This window comes from Mastacembelus armatus, chromosome 15, assembly GCF_900324485.2.
Source record: "Mastacembelus armatus chromosome 15, fMasArm1.2, whole genome shotgun sequence".
Lineage (NCBI taxonomy): Eukaryota > Metazoa > Chordata > Actinopteri > Synbranchiformes > Mastacembelidae > Mastacembelus > Mastacembelus armatus.
Genome location: NC_046647.1, coordinates 6,803,926 through 6,819,938, shown reverse-complemented (window position 1 = coordinate 6,819,938; position 16,013 = coordinate 6,803,926). Strand labels below are relative to the sequence as shown.

Here is a 16,013-nt window from a genome sequence, read left to right as displayed (position 1 = left end):
AGTGCCTCCATAATGAAATGTTTCTGACAATAGACTGTATTATTATTAATATTTTTATGTTTGCTAATTTCCTGTTGTGAGGAAGAAGCAGTGAAAAATAAATAAATATATATTTGGAATTTTTAGTGGGGTCAGTGTACAACACTGCTGAGCTGCATTGACCTCATTCCTGCTTCACGTCTTTTTATTCATGCTATGTTTCTGGAGCAAAGCTATGTGGGAAGATAGCTCTCCCATGATTAATCCCACCTACTTAACTCTAATTAGTCCTATTATCCAGGAGAAACAGTCGGTGATCATAACAGACCTGTAAACATGTTATGGACTGACCATGGATGAGGAAAATGAAATGATCCTATTGTAAGTCTCTGGCCTGAGATCATCCGAACATCTCATATGTAGATAAAACAAAACCCATATTTGAAAGTGTTACAGATTTCAAAGTTTAAATATACTGTATTTTCTCGATAGGTACTAATTTACGAATTCACAGGCTAGGTGGTAAGTCTCAAATGAAACTACTTCTTTTTTTAATCAGGTACCAACCTAGGCAAGAGAGTAAATTATTACGGCCAGCTGCTGTTGTAGTAAGTCTGGCATCCCATTTTGAGAATACTGCCCACCAGCTGAGAACCACCAGTCAAAACTAATTAGACTAGTAGGCCCAGATTTGCATTCCAAACTGACTTGGTCCCACCCACATTCATCCCATCGCAGACATTTCTTGCATATTTGTCATTGTGACCAGAATAGTTGTTTTCCCTTGTATGTGTGTGTGTGTTTTCAAAGGAAAAGTGCTTATACTGTGATGTGAATGAGAATCAGTTTGTCATCTAAAAAGTGTGACGTGACCCCACCCATAATCCCCTCCTTCTGCCAAGATAGGGAGGAAGGCAAGGCCATCTGAGTTCAACCAGTTTTTGTCTGAGTACTTGTTGAAAGGAGAGTCAGCTTCAGAGTGTGTGTATATGTGTATATGTGTGTGTGTGTGTGTGTGTGTGTTGTCTAGGGGAGAGACACTTCATGCTCGTGATCCTCACAAACCTTCTAAAAGCTCCTGGCCAAGGGGAACTGAACCGCAGGGACTTCTGAACAATCAGGCCCTTTCTGCAGTGCTTCTCATACACTGGTTTGCATGTAGTTCCTGAACTGGGTCAGCTGAGAGCTAGGCATCCCCTGGATACACACACACACACACACACACACACCCTCACACACACCCTCACACACACACACACACACACACACACACACACACACCAGAGATTCTCCCCTAGGCCTGGAAAAACACCATTATTTTGACAACAGTCACCACGGCATTGCACACACAGGTATACATGGCCAAATGGTTTCTGACATGTAAATCAGCTGCGACATTCCAGGCAAAATGCTCTCACCTCACGTTTTGTTTCAGGCTGTCGCTCACTGCTGTCTGTAACAAAGACAACTCAACAGACATGCTGCTGCCACTCCCCATACACACACAATCTCTTGATGTTGTCACTAACCACTTGAGATCGTCATAGTGTTAAGAGGTATAGTGTTAAATCCTGTAAGTCCTGGTGGAAGCGGCGTGCAGGTCCACCCCATCCTCAGTGTCTCTCCCTGAACACACACGCACACACACTGCCTCAGCTGGTCTGACGTGCATGATCGTCCTCATGTGTCAGTTGCACCTACATTGTCTCTGTGTGTGAAACTGCAGCTTTTATATCATTGAACTTTACCAACTTTTAATGTGAATTCAAACCCCAAAGCAGAACTGCAGCTTGTGTTTTTTTTTTTTTTTTATCAGTTACATTTTAAATTCATTTAAAGAAAAAAAATCAGCATTTGGGGATTTACACTTATTTGCTTTCTTGATGAGAACACTCATGCCTTTACAGTAAATATGAAGCTAATGACAATGGGCAATTAGCTTAGCCTAGACCAAAGACTGCAAACAGCTAGTCAGGTTAGATGTATCTAAAATAAAGATGTATCAGCCTACTGAACTGTACGTCCTGTTTATTTACTAAAAAATGACATGAAAATTCCAAAAAATGAGGTTTAAAAATTTTACATTTTACAGGAGTGCTGGATTATTTCCTTGCCAGGTGCTTATATGAAGCTAACCTGATATTGTGCAGAAAGACGTGAGTGATAGAAATGTTCATACTATATCTGATGCATGGCAAGAAAGCAAATAAACGTATTTCCCAAACTTTTCCTTTGTCTTTAAAATGTCAGAAAATGGGAAGAGTGCAGTTAAAAAGCCAAAGTAAATTAATCTAAAGCTGCAGACACTACAATGGCTGTAAATGTACGTAACTGCTAAGAATATTACTTTATTAAAATTGTCTTTTCATTTTGTGTGAATTAATCGGCTAATTATTTCAGAACAGTGTGACTAGCTGGTACTTTTTATGAAAAATGCTTGCTGTTGTAGCTTCACACAGGAAGTTTTGCATTGATTTTTATGTTCGGCTTTATTTTGTGGGTGTCACCCTTTAAGTGTTGGCCTGTATGAAACATAAAGTTGTTGTAAAAGATGGTGGGTTCCAGCTCTAACTGTAGGCAGTAGCTGAGGGAGGGCAAACATTGGTGCTGTTTGACTTGTCTTGTTGACAAGAGCATTGGTCAATGGATAAGAGTTGAGGAAAACAAGAACTGCACACGCAGGACAGGTCAGATGAGTAACAGTGTGATTAGGCAAGGTGCTTCAATGATTCAGAGGGTTGGGTTTATCTTTAATTGACAACTTTGTAGAGACAGAGCTCAGACGCTACACTTTCTGTGTCGGTATAAGTTAAAGCTGTGGTGTAAAGATCTGCAGGGAGGTTTAAGTTAAGGATCAAGGTTAAATGATGAAGTTTGTGGTTAAAGATTTAGCCTTGACCAAGAAAAAAAAAAAAAAAAAACTACCTCAGTTTTAAGTTGGTCCTTTTTAAAGATCTAATTCATTCACATGAAGAGATCTGTGTAAACACTGGCCTCTGTTTAAGTTCAGAGAGGGTTCACAGTAGCTAAGCCTGAGGTTAAAGGTCAATATTTGACTGACCTTAAGTTTGGCTGTAAAGCTGAACCACTTCTCAACCCTTTATGTTACTAACACTCGAGATGATCTCAGTCACAGAAGGATGCCCCTGTACTTTAATCTGCCAGTAATAACTGTATAGAGATAAGACGACGTGTTTGTTGGCTGTGTTAAAGGTTAAATCACACTTTTCTGCTAATAAACTACACTCTGAGAGTGCTTTGTTTTGTTATGGTGGAAAAATTAGTTCTGTAAGCATGACTGAGCTAATTCAGTCCAGGCAACAAGACAAGCCTGGGCTTGTTCTGTCTATTAAAACCACAGTTTGTCCAGATCTCACAAACCATGAAATAATTACTTTTGCTGTTAAGTTGTGATGAGGATTAACTACATTCTGGAAATCCTCTGTTATTTTCTGAAAGGAATTTAATACTTTCATGATGACTACATATGCTCTGCCTTGAGTATTGACGTTTTGTTTCCTTCTCTGCAAATGTGTTGGTGATTGAAGTTTTTTTTTTTTTTTTTTTTTCTGTCAGAGCTGACACTCCTACACCTTGCTGTTGGCACACCCACTCTCCTCTGATAAAATCTGCTGGAGATTTCTCCCAGTGGTGTAACTTGGGGCTTAGAGATGTGCTGTAATGTTGAACAGAGAGAGCAGTTGAGCAGAGCTCCAGGTGGGCTCAGCCAGAGGCGATAAGCCACACAGATGCTAGCGAACGTTTAACCACTTGGAAACATGATACGCATCACTCTTGTAGCCCTCTGTTGTTTTAGATCCCAACCCTGTTCACATGGTTCATCCAACACATGGACCATACATCTCTGAAGATAAATAGGCTTGTTGATATTACCAGTGACTCAGCAGTTAGTTTATCAGCTGATGATATGCTATGTTCTTTTAATCAAACTATCAGAGGCCATATGTTCCACATTGACAGCTTTGGAGAGCTACAATCTCAAATTGATGGCCACAGTCCGCGTCCAGCGTGGCCATGCTCTGCTCTTTATCCCTTTTCTGACAAAGTGGTCCCAGGGAGGTCACTGTCTAGTGTCAAGCTTTTAGATTGTCAAGCTTTTAGAGCGGTGGGGGAGGCCATGCTGCTGTGCAGCTATCATCGGGAGGTGGAGATTAGCTCAGGCTCTCTGTGAGGAAATGGCACCAGAAAATAACCGCAGCATTTCAGGGACCCCTAAGGCGGGGGGGGGGGGCAGATGGCACATGCCCAAAGGTATTTTAGGGCTTCAGGAGGGCAACTGTCCCCTCACAAAATGACTAGTGTAGACAGAAAGGCAAGCACAGACAATCTGTTGTGACTTTTGCTCTCCTATCAGCAAAGTCATGATTTGATTAAGAATGTGTTCAAAGGAATGAGCTAGTCCCCAGTGTGTAATATATTACTTCTTTATTTGCTCAACCAAATGTAGTGGGACTAGGTCGAAGTGCAGGGCTGGCTTCAGAGCTGGGAGAAGCGATTCTCTTTGTAGGACACTTCAGCCAGTCAGACTTTTAGGCTTAAACCCTGTAATTAGGTTGGAGGACCAACAAATGGACCACCCACACATTTACCAACACACAATTGTGTGCAGCTATCCCTTGGGGCTGTTGAACTTGGATGGAAGCTTGGCTTGACTATCAGGTGTAATGCTTATGAGACAGAGATGGATCAGTGGATGATTGGAGAACTTTCCAGAGAGTAAAAGAGCCCTCAGTGTCAGGACACAATTTGGGGTTTTCCTCCGATTGGGTTTGTTTAGTCTTTGCCAACAAAATGGTCTTCCCCTCATGATAAGAAGCTGTAAAGAGATCCTGACCCTTGGCCTGCTATCCGTATGTCAGACATCTCTGTGTTCATATGTATGTGAGTGTCTGGGCTTGTCACACCCCATGTGACTTCTGAGTCCTACTGTTTCCCGCGTTGACTGGCTGAGAGCAGTGTGGAAATTCACCTCAGCAGAGCTACAGGGTGGGCCCCCCTTGTCCTCCTCATACACTGCCTCTCTCTCAACCAGGTCTAACTGTTTTTTTCCACACTTGTCTGTGATCCAGGAAGAACCTCCCCACAGGGTCCTCACTATCTGTCTGCTGCAGACAAATTTCGAAACTTTTGACATGTCATCTTGCTTGCGCCATAGCAGCTTGTGACATATAGTCAGTTGCTATCTGGAAGTCCATGTTACATATGGAGAAACCTATACTTGCAGTAAAGCAAAATATCCATTGCAGCTGACCTCAAATTTCACATCCAGCACCACCCCAATGTTACAGTACAGTATAGTAACACTAAGGTGACATGCTGCAGTGGTGGTGGGGCAGGCTCACAATTATAACAATTGCAAATATCATTGTTTGGAATTTATTCCATAGTAAAATATTGCTACATCTTCTGTCTCAAGAGGTCTAGGCAGGTTGCCTGCTTGCTGTGTGTTAAGTATAAAAGCTAGTGTAGGTGGAGTTTGACAAAGGGAACTCATTAGAAGCAGTAAGGGATAAAGGGTGTGCCTCTGTGGCTGCCATTGCAAATGATGTTGACAGTGACATGGCAGCATTTAATCCTAAACCAGGTAGGCTGTTTCTTCCTCAGCTTAAGTGTGTTTTTCTTGTGTTGCTTGTTGGAGTAGGATGATGGGGACAGAGATGACCAGGAAGACTTCCATTTAGATGTCCCACATCATACTCTCTCCCCATAAAAGCACTGACAGATGGGCCCTTGTAACATGCACGTATTGTCACCATAGTTGAATGCACGCTCTGTTAGATTTCTAGCCCTTTAGCTGCCTCTGTGTGTGTGTGTGTGTGTGTGTGTGTGTGTGTGTGTGTGTGTGTGTGTGTGTGTGTGCGCGCGCGTGTGTGCGTGTGCGTGCGTGTGCATGCATTTGCGATATGTGACAAAGGAATATGTGTTTCCACCTTGTTTTTCCACATCTGTTTTCTGTGATTGTTGTTTCTGTGTCACATTGAGCATATTTGATGTTTTTGTTTCATGTTAAACGTTTCATCATGGCTTGCATTTTCCCACTGCTGACAGTAGGATGGAAGATTTAAATGAATGAATGTCAGCACGGTGGCTTCAGTCAGTAATTTCCATCTTTTCCCTATTTTGTAAACATCTTTTTTTTTTTTTTTTTTCTTTAACAGGACGCATGGGTCTCAACTTTCATCATCCTGGAGCGGACCACATAATGCCCCTGAACAGTAAGTCACTTCTTGCTGGAATACCCCACATCATCTTTGAATTATTTATTTATTGGAATTGTTTCAGTTTTAGTGATGAATGTTGTCACTGCTTTTTGTCCGTTGTGTGTTGAACAGATTTTGCTGTATGTTCTCATCGAAAACATATATCCCCAATCCAAGCACACAGGACTCCTGTGAGAATGCAATGGACACACCTGCCCCCCCCCCCCCTTTGCTAGGGCCTGGATTCCCTCACACCCTAAACCTGGGACAGTCCTCTTAGCACTGGGGGAAAGCACAGTTGATCTGTGAATATCACTTCTAAAAATACCCCAACATGTAAGATTAGATTCCCCCCCAGTGTCCCACCAGCCAGCAGATGGTCAACAGTGACAGGAGATAAGCCAGTGAGAGAAGGCAGCTCTTTATCCCATATTTTGCTACATGTATGCCACAAAGTTTTCCAGGCTAGACTCTGTGCTTCTGAGTGATCTTTGTCTTTAGATGGGGTCATGGGCATGATGTCTTAGGGTCGTGGACACACAGTCTTGGCCATGTCCTCTAGTTCTATTAGTAGCAATCATGTTTCCCAGATTTTAGTCTAAACCTCAGCGAAATATCAAGGATGAGTGGACTAACTGGTGATCAAAACAAACTCAGTGAAGCCCTATTTTCCTCTAGACATTTGGACTACAGGGTATAAAAACAGGTAAAGGCACAGGATGTCTAACAGAAAAACAGTTCTTGGTGAAGCAGTTTCCTTCCGTCACATGTTAACACTAGTGTGCTTTCCTCTTTTTGTTCTTTTCATCATTCGTATCCTCAGAGAATATGTCCTGGATTGATGTTAAACTGTTGTGTCATGGGATTTGCTCAGGCAAGCATACATAGATCTGCCCAGATCTTCCAAATCTGTCAAAACTGGCTGTCTCAGCCATAGCCTGCGATGTGTGTGGACAGGGAAGTGTTGGTTTCAACTTGAAAGTGTTTTACTCAGTGTTTCTCCTTCATTTCATCTCATTAGCTTTGAGGCTTCATGGGAGAACTGATAAGGACTTTCCTTTCTCACTGGAAGTGAGGAAGGAAAGGTGAAGGGCAATAAATGCAGCTCCTCTGTCCAGATTGATTGGTGTTTTTCACTTGACAGCTTGTCTCTGGCATTAGAGCTGAGCAGAGCAGGAGACATCAAACTCATCATGCCCAAAGGAATCACACAGTTTCCTTTCATTTTCTGTCTCTCACAACACCACACAGTCTGAAGTTTTCTTATTCTTAACCCTTCACATTTCCCCTTCCTCCTCTCCCTCAAGGGTTGTTTTCTGTCTCTCTCTGAGGCATGTGACGGTTTCCCAGCACAACGTTTTCTTCATTTTGCCTTGGTTGCTAGGTGACTTTGTTTCTGCCAAGGCCAGTCAGTGAGAGGGCAAAGCTGCAAAGAGACTGCCCTGGTTTTTGGGATTGGAGAGCCAGATCTTTTTTAATGAAAACATAGCAAAGGAGACGAGGCTCAGAGACAATATATTGGCAGAGACAACCGGGGGGGCCAAGGCACACAAAGCGGCTCTCACATTGCTAAGGCTCATATTGGTTTTTGAGGCGAAGAGTCAGCTTTGTAACCAATGAGTTTAGAAGAACCGGAGGATAGGGTTAGTACTCCGTTACACCTCTTGCTGTTTGTTGGAATTTATATCATCTTAAACCACATTTTGCCTTCTCTGTGGTTTTCCGTTCAAAGCACAGCGAGCTTGTTTGCAGTAACAAACACAATCCTGAAAAGACAGATGTGGTGTTTTTGAGCATAAAACTGCATTGAGCGTTTATTGAGGTCTCCTTAATAGCTTTTTCCAGGGCTTTCAAGTGTGCCTCATGGTCTTTCTCAGCAGATGGAATTTGTCACGGAGATAGCTAGGTTGTTATCCAGTCTTCTAAGTATGGAAATTTTGTTATGTGATGACAAGCAGTTGTATGGAGTGGAGGAAGACTGTTGAAAGCAGCTAAAAGCTACAGAAAAAAGCTGCAAAACCCATGACTTATTGGAAATAGTTTCACTTTCAGACGAAAAGCATGACCTATAGGGTGGAAACACTGTGAGATGCAGCTGAAATCTCCACTGCGCCCCTCCTCTCTCTACACCCTGAGGCTGCCAGACACCTCCGTACCCTCCTCCTTATCCTGTGGGAAGTTTCCACTCGCACCTGGCCTGTCATACTTGACCTGAGAGCAAACTTTTAATATTTCACCAAGGCCATGATAATGACTAACCTGCTCTACCCTCAGTCTGCTTTATGGCCTCATTTGTGAACATTCACAGAAGATTAGCATGCACGTAAGCTGTTGCGGGTTCATTAAACTGCGATCACGATCTCCAGATGAATATCTCAGCCATTTCTGAAACTCGCCCGTCCCTCCTCGTGCATGTGTATGTTGCCGGGGCAGGTGCAGCAGGTTTACAGTGGGCTGGTGCCAGGGTGTAATAATCACCCTCCTCCCATCGCCAAAGCTGAGGTGTGGCCATTTGTGGTTTTATTGTTACCTTGTAGATGCTCCTGGTTTGGTTTATTTCCACAAAACCCATGTCTCTGTATCTCTTCCCACCCTTGCTCCTGCCCCAACCCTCTGTCTCTCCTTGTGTTTTTTTCTCCTTCCCCCACTGTGCTGACAAGCAGCCCGGAGCTATGGCCGCAGACGAGGTAATGTGTGGCATTTTCTCTGGGGTTCTGCTTGACCTGCCAGGCTTGTCTCTCTGAGGCTGAGGGGGGTCTTAGTGTGGAGTCACTATCTGCTTTTCATCTGTGCTGTGACTAAATGAAATCACATTATTTTCAACACATTGTTTTCTTCACATTGTGCATTCAATCAGGATGGGACGAGGGTCCACACCAATCTGTCTGTATGAATCTTGTGTTGCTCCATGGTGAGAGGAAAAAAAATGTAGTCTGCCAATTTTCTTTTCTCTCTATTCTGAGTCAGTATCCTACCTGTCACATATATATTATAAACAGTGCTGCCAATTTAGGATGCTGCATTGCAATTTATCTATTGGTAAATAAATTGTGAGTTAAAAAAAAAAAAAAACATGGTCTGTTTGCCATATTTGAATGGAATAGAGATGGATTCCCTTTCTTGCCACCAAATCAAACTAAACACTTTTCAAATACAATAGGGTGTTTGGCTGGGGTGCTTCCAAATTGCTTTTTGGGGGTTCATGGTGAACTATGCTGACTCAGATGTGATTCATCATCTAGATGGCAAATGTGGGGGTGCTTCCAACATAACTCATCTCTGATTTATTGTGCCTTTTTCACTTGTTTTTCTCCAGCAAGAGGGAAAGCAGCTGTGACATTTGTAAGGTTACTGCAATACTGGGCTGAGGGAATGTGTTTTAGCTGTAGTATGGCGAATACAGTGCAGTGAAGAATGTCTGAATCAAATTGCTTTCAATGTTTATAATGCTCTGACACAGAAAAGCGTGGTATTGTTTGCTACGTAAAAATGTCATTGGTAACCACATTTATCAAAAAGTCAAATATCACCAGTGAGAAAGAAAGAGAGGAAACTGTGATTTGATATGCAGTAATGTGCAAAAGTTTTAGGCACTAAAAATACACAGGGGATGCTTTAAAGTAAATCACTTAAATAGTTTTTCATTTAGCAGTTAACTTCATACAAAGTGCAGTAAAGGGAACCAAACCTAAATCTAATCAGTATCTGCAGCTCAACCCTTTGCCCTTAAACCAGCAGCAGTTCTCTCTGGTTTGACCTGCACGCAGTTTCTCCTGGTACTTTGCAGAACCTTGAAGAAGCTGCTGCAGTTCCTCTGTAGATTCAGGTTGTCCCAGTGTTTCTGTCTCTTCATGTGATCCCAGACTGACTCCACACTGTCCAGATCAGGGCTCTGCGGGGGTCAGACCATTTGCTGCAGCACTCCTGGTTCTTCTTGCCTTTGAAAATGGTTTTTCATGAACTCTAGTGGGTTCTTTATGGACTTGTCGTCCTGCACAGTGACCCTGGGATCAGTCACACACCTGGTGGTGTTGTGTGATAACCTAAAACATCTAAAGTGCCTAAAACCTCTGCACACATACTTTACTGTATATTATATGTTTCCTATGGCTAGAACACAGAGACCTAGATATTACCCCCATATGTGATTGACAACTTATTTCAATGAGGTTCATGCTGCTTCTTTAACAGTGTCTAGGCTTTCCACAAATTTTTGAACTTGGGAGCTCCTGTATTTTCACGGGTGATCTATTTCTGATCTGTGGTGAAGAATAAGAGATTTTAAATTTCAAAATTATATTGTGGTTGTGGCCCTTAAACCGCCATACCACATGAAGCTGTCATTTTCATCATTTAATATCGTAATGTATTAATAATCAAATCAAATTCTGAAGAGTGTTGGTTCTGGATAGGTTTTTGGAAGTATCTGGCCTTATAAAATAAAAGTCTAAATGAATGTGTTATGAGGTTGAAGAAAGGCAGTCAAACATCTCACTATGTTGACAAATTGAGTCAGAATTGTGATAGAAATATATTCAAACTGTGCTGCTATAATGGTTTCCAGAAATGATTAATTTGCTCCATGTCTTACACCCTCCCTCTCTTTTTAATTCACTCTCTTGCATCTCTCTGCCCTCCCCTGCTATTCCTGTCTGGCTTCCTTGTGTCCTCCTCTCCTTTCCTCCCCTCCCAGGCCGTTCCTGTCTCTTTCCTTTTGAAGATGGTTTCCTCGACGATGGCCACGGTGATCCCTCCTTGACCCCAGGCCTAAACTCTCCAACCCGCTGTCAGAACGGAGAGAGGATGGAGCGCTACTCCAGGAAGGTCTTTGTAGGAGGCCTCCCGCCTGACATAGATGAAGGTAAATAAAGGATTTGCACATCAGAGAAGAGTTTTCACTGAAACATCCTGTACAGTACATGCTCAACTGGAAACCTCCCAGTACAAGCTTTGTCTCGGGCTGTTAGTCATTACCTCTTGAAGCACTCCATGTAAAAGATAATAAATGTACGCACATTTTAGTCGCTGTAAACTTGCATTATTAAGCCTGGGTTCACTCTGAAGTTTGACTTCTCCACAAATAATCAAAAAACAGATTTTTGACAGATTTGATTGAAATCTGACATTATTTGCAACACTTGTATTTGCTTTTTTTACTGAGAGAGAAACTTGATACCACTCTCATTTGTGTGCTTCATGTATGATGCCACTGCCAGCAGCCTAAAATAAGATGAAACAGGGCTAAGCCAAGAAATACTCTGGCACGCCACTCTCACCATGAAGGAGCAATGTGTCATTTTCATATTTGAATGGATTAAAACAAGATATAATTTCAGTTTTAATTGTAGTTGTTTCCCCCTGTGTGCCAAGGTTAGTGAATTAGCTGCTGGCCATAGAATCATGTTTTTAATGTAGAGCCGTGACAGAGGTATCAGTCTTTTCATCAGCATCAGACATATTGCCAATCCTTGATATTACTTTTATCCAGAATTTAGCTCAGAGAAATATACACGAAGCTCACTGAAATATGTCCAACTAAAGTTTCTTCTCTGTATTTGAAAGATCTGTCGATTTTTAAGTTAGTTGCAGTGTTGTAGTCTAATACCTCTGACCAGTTATGTAATGGAGCTGTAAGAGTTTAACATTCATATTCCTACACTGTTTAAAAAGCACACGTAGTACTGAGCTGATGCACAATACGTGCCCTCAGCAGGTTGAAAAGTTCATGAGTTTCCACAGCACGACTCAGCCCAGTGCACACTGGATGTGCCCAGCCTGCCTTTCTGTTTAACTCAGTGGCTACTTCTGCAGCAGGAACACGACAAAAAATAGAAACTCTGCCTGTCTCAGCACTGAGTGTGGCTTTGCATAGAGTCCTTCATATGCATATTGCATGAACCGCAATGAAAACCATCTTATCACGTCACTGAATATAACATTCAAGTCTGTTTTTCCTCCTGTTTTCTTTTTCACAGACGAAATCACCAACAGTTTTCGTCGCTATGGGCATCTGGTGGTAGACTGGCCCCACAAAGCTGAGAGCAAATCTTACTTCCCACCTAAAGGTAACTATAGTTTCCCAGAGCATAATCTGTGTTTTCCCATCCGCCGTCAAAGTCTACACCAATAAATATCCCATCAGGTGTGTTGCCATGTTAGAATTTTGCAAAGAGTCATATTACCCAGAGTTCGTGGATCATGCTGTGCAAGCATGCAGGTGTCGGTTTATCTAAACTACCCCCTGTAGTTGCGTTGCAAAGAACACATGCAGTTTATAATGACTACATAACTGGCCCCCAAAGGTTTTGACCGAAGAAGTGTTTGTTTGAATGAGCACCTGAAGAGTGTGAAAGTTTTTCCTTAGGTGTTTAGAGTGAAGGCGTCCTCTTCCAGGCCCCTGCATCACTCTCCCCTGGCCCGACAGGGACTGCTGTGTGTCATATTAGGGAAGCTATTAAAGACGCTCTGGAAATATCTGACATTCCATAGACAGATGGTAATACGCTGCATATGGAGGACCTGTGAAAATATGTGCCACTTTCTCCCCCACTCTCATTTTTCAACATCCTTTTTCCTTTTTTTTTTTTTTTTTTTTTTTGGAAAGGATTATTTTGAATAGGCTTGACCACTAATATCCAAAACCAGAAGGAAAAATGTAGCATCCTTTTAGGGGAATGAATGGGCTTAATGCAGCTGGAGGACCCTGCCATGTAAGGGGAGGAGACATGTGGGTCTGGTGATCTGTGTAAAATTCATCTGTCACTTTAATTTGAAAGCCTGCACTCCAAAACTCCAAGGCAAACTGCTAAAATATCATATTTATATCACCCTCTCCATATTAAGTGGTGTGGGAGCTGGGACATATGCCTGGGGACAGAGTATTTAATGCAAGTAGCTTCAGGGCTGAGGGCAAATACACATCTGCATGTTTGTTTTTTGTGCGTGTGTGTGTGTGTGTGTGTGTGTGTCTGTGTGTGTGTGTCTGTGTGTCTACTGTTGTAACACATGTAACAGCTGATTACAAATGTGGGATTCGCATCATGAGGTCAGTGGCCTCTCCTCATGTTAAACCTACTTCCAAGCTTGACAGAATGGAAGATAGTTGTCACTTTCCTGCGTCCTGTTTCACATTAAACTGCCAGCAGTGTGTGTCGGGACAGTTATGAAAGTGTTTTGGTGTAGGGATGACTCATATTGTGGCTCAGCTCGACTTTAGGGGCACAGTAATACTCATTTGGTGTTTGGAGAGAACTGGCTGCTTGGAGAAAAAGTAGAAACTAGCCTTGCTCTTTGCTCTTCTGTTCTCGCCAGTCAAGTTCTGAAAAGGCTCCACTAATATTTATCCACTTCTAGTTGTTTTATTTACTTGTCTATAGAAGTAAGGCAGTGTCTGTCTTTATTTATATATATATATGTATATATATAATCTGTGTTGTTACTACAGGTATTTTTACAATGACAACTTTAATGTAATTCAATCCTTGGCTATATGAAAGTTATGGGAGAGAGATGTGTGTATTTTTGTTTTAGGTAAAGCCAAAGGAACTCCTTTAGACAGAAGGGTGTCCCAAAACAATGGATCAGATTAGATTGTAATACCAAAATAGAGCATGATAGAGCAATGTATGCAGTATGGTAACCCATCATACAGTCGACTCTACAGTAATGTCAGCACTGGATTATGGGGATATCCTGTATGCTGTTACTAGCTGCTGAAAAGCCGGGATATGTTTGTCATGACCCAAAACAGATTTAAAGGAAAGTAATTACTGGACTTGGAAATTAGACTATTTGAACATATCATGAGCAATATGTTATAGCACACCCCTACCCTTTTTAACCTCTTCTCACTCTTCTCAAAAGTGTGACGACTAAGCTCTGGTCACTGTGGTGCTGTCACTCACTCCCCCTCCTATTGCCCAGGGCCGTTGTCACTGTTGTTGGCAATAAACTTGAAATGTTAGGGAGCTATTTCCGTCTGTAATGTGGGATAGATGGAGGAGGAGGTGATGCTGTCTGTACGCTGGAGCCAGAGCGCTGGGAGCTATAAACTGCTACAAGTGCTTTTGCTCACATCATGCTGCAACAGCAGTGTGTCACCCTCGTTTGAAGGCTTCAGACAGTTACAACTGAAGTTTGCTTTTGATTGCAGCCAGTCAAAGTCAACTTCATGAAGTCATGACGCAAAATGTACAATCAAAACAGAAACCCATACGCACCACATGAGGGGAGCAAGTCTCACAGTCATGACACTGCACTGCATTATTCAGGTCTTGAGTTAAGCTTTCACCCTCATGTTGGGACTTTATCCAGTGTCTTCAAGTTTAGATGATTAGTGATGCATGATTTCACCTCTTCTCTGCTCCATCACTGTCTCTCCAATAACTACAGAGCCTCAGAGCCTGCATTTGTTTTGAGGAGAGCAGATGTTTGTGTCTCTCTATATCTATCATACCATGCCTCCTTCTTTTCCTCCTCTCCCCATGTTGTGTAAGCTGCGGTCTGAAGTCGGTCTGTTTACATTTTGTGGCAGTTACAACCCTCTGTAGGTTTCTTTCTCCTTCCCTGCTCTCACGGGATATATACATAGTGTACATGGAGGTTTGGCTTCATCGATGCTTTCACGGAAATGTGCCTTCAGACTTTTGGAACAGGCCGAAGTGTTAGTATGTATATATGTAAGAAGGCAGTTTGTGCAGCTCTGCTCTCATTTGCTCCAGCGTTTGTTTAATAGCAAATAGTAGCTCATTTATTTCTTCAGCTAAAACCGACTGAATACTTCTACCCAGCAGTATATTTTTAGACATTAGAGTGATTGAGGTATTAGTATTATTTCTGTCGCTTTGTCTTGAACAGTTTTGGGAAATTTATGGAAATACCTGTATTTGTTTTATTGCAAAGAGCCAGATGAGAAGAGCGATACCCCTCCCCTTTATGTACAGTAAATAAAAAGCTACCTCCAGCAGCTGTTGCTGCAGCTTAGCATGGAGTCTGGAAATGAGTAAACAGCTAATCTACTGTATGTCCAGAGGTAGAAGTCCAGCTATTATATCAAAAGTGAAGTGTAAAAATATTGATATTTTATGAGAGGGTATCATCATCATCATTATTACTATCCTTGGGTATTAATGGATTAAACTAACAAGCTTTAACTTTGTAGAGGTGTGACCTGGCAGTAGCTTCATACTGACATACTGTCATACAGACAGCTGAATGGTATCCTGTCATCAACACTTGGCATCACTAGTGAGGAAAAAAAATGTAGTTCCCAAAATGTCAAAATATTCCAGTAATAGCAGTCTCTCATTTATTTGATTAGAACCTTGTCTATTACTGTTTTGGACAGATTTCTAGCTAGGTAGTTCATTTCTCTGTTTTTCCGGTAATTTGAGGTTACAGGTTGTTGTTGAGAAAACCTCTCCATGAGCCAAACTGCTGGCCTCCATTACAGGAACGACTCTGTCCTGCATGAGGTCATTGGTTGTGTGCACAACCCACGAGGCACCCTGCCTATCGTTTGTCTGTAAACACAGCTCTTTAGGGTGGAAAATGCTGTGGGTGTTATGTATTCCCTTCCTCCCTGGACAGTGGTGGGAACTCAGCAGCAAAGCTCTATAAATCTCAGGCACGAGCCACTGCAGATCTGCACACTCCTCCCGTGGCGTAAGCCTCTGCACTGCGCAAAGCTGAAAAAGAGACACATCTCCAGCACCTTTCAGACCACATATCGGAGCATTAAAATGGCCCAATGCCCTATGAAATCCAGCATAGTCTTCTTTAATGGGAGGTCTTTTAGTGCACATTTTAATCACA

General features: G+C 42.2%; 1 protein-coding gene across 11 annotated transcripts in view; it reads left to right on the top strand.

Annotated features, from left to right (window-relative positions):
* Positions 1-16,013, top strand: part of cpeb3 (cytoplasmic polyadenylation element binding protein 3) — a 35,936-nt gene that overhangs the window by 10,204 nt on the left and 9,719 nt on the right. For 7 of the 11 annotated variants that reach the window (XM_026308846.2, XM_026308848.1, XM_026308849.1 and 4 more), the window contains 4 exons: positions 6,159-6,215; positions 8,864-8,887; positions 10,894-11,061; positions 12,176-12,265. In XM_026308846.2, the coding sequence (XP_026164631.1) occupies positions 6,159-6,215; positions 8,864-8,887; positions 10,894-11,061; positions 12,176-12,265 (339 nt within the window). Of the gene's footprint in view, positions 1-5,543; positions 5,585-6,158; positions 6,216-8,863; positions 8,888-10,893; positions 11,062-12,175; positions 12,266-16,013 lie in introns of those variants that run through there. The other 4 variants (XM_026308853.1, XM_026308847.1, XM_026308854.1 and 1 more) reach the window with 3 other exon arrangements.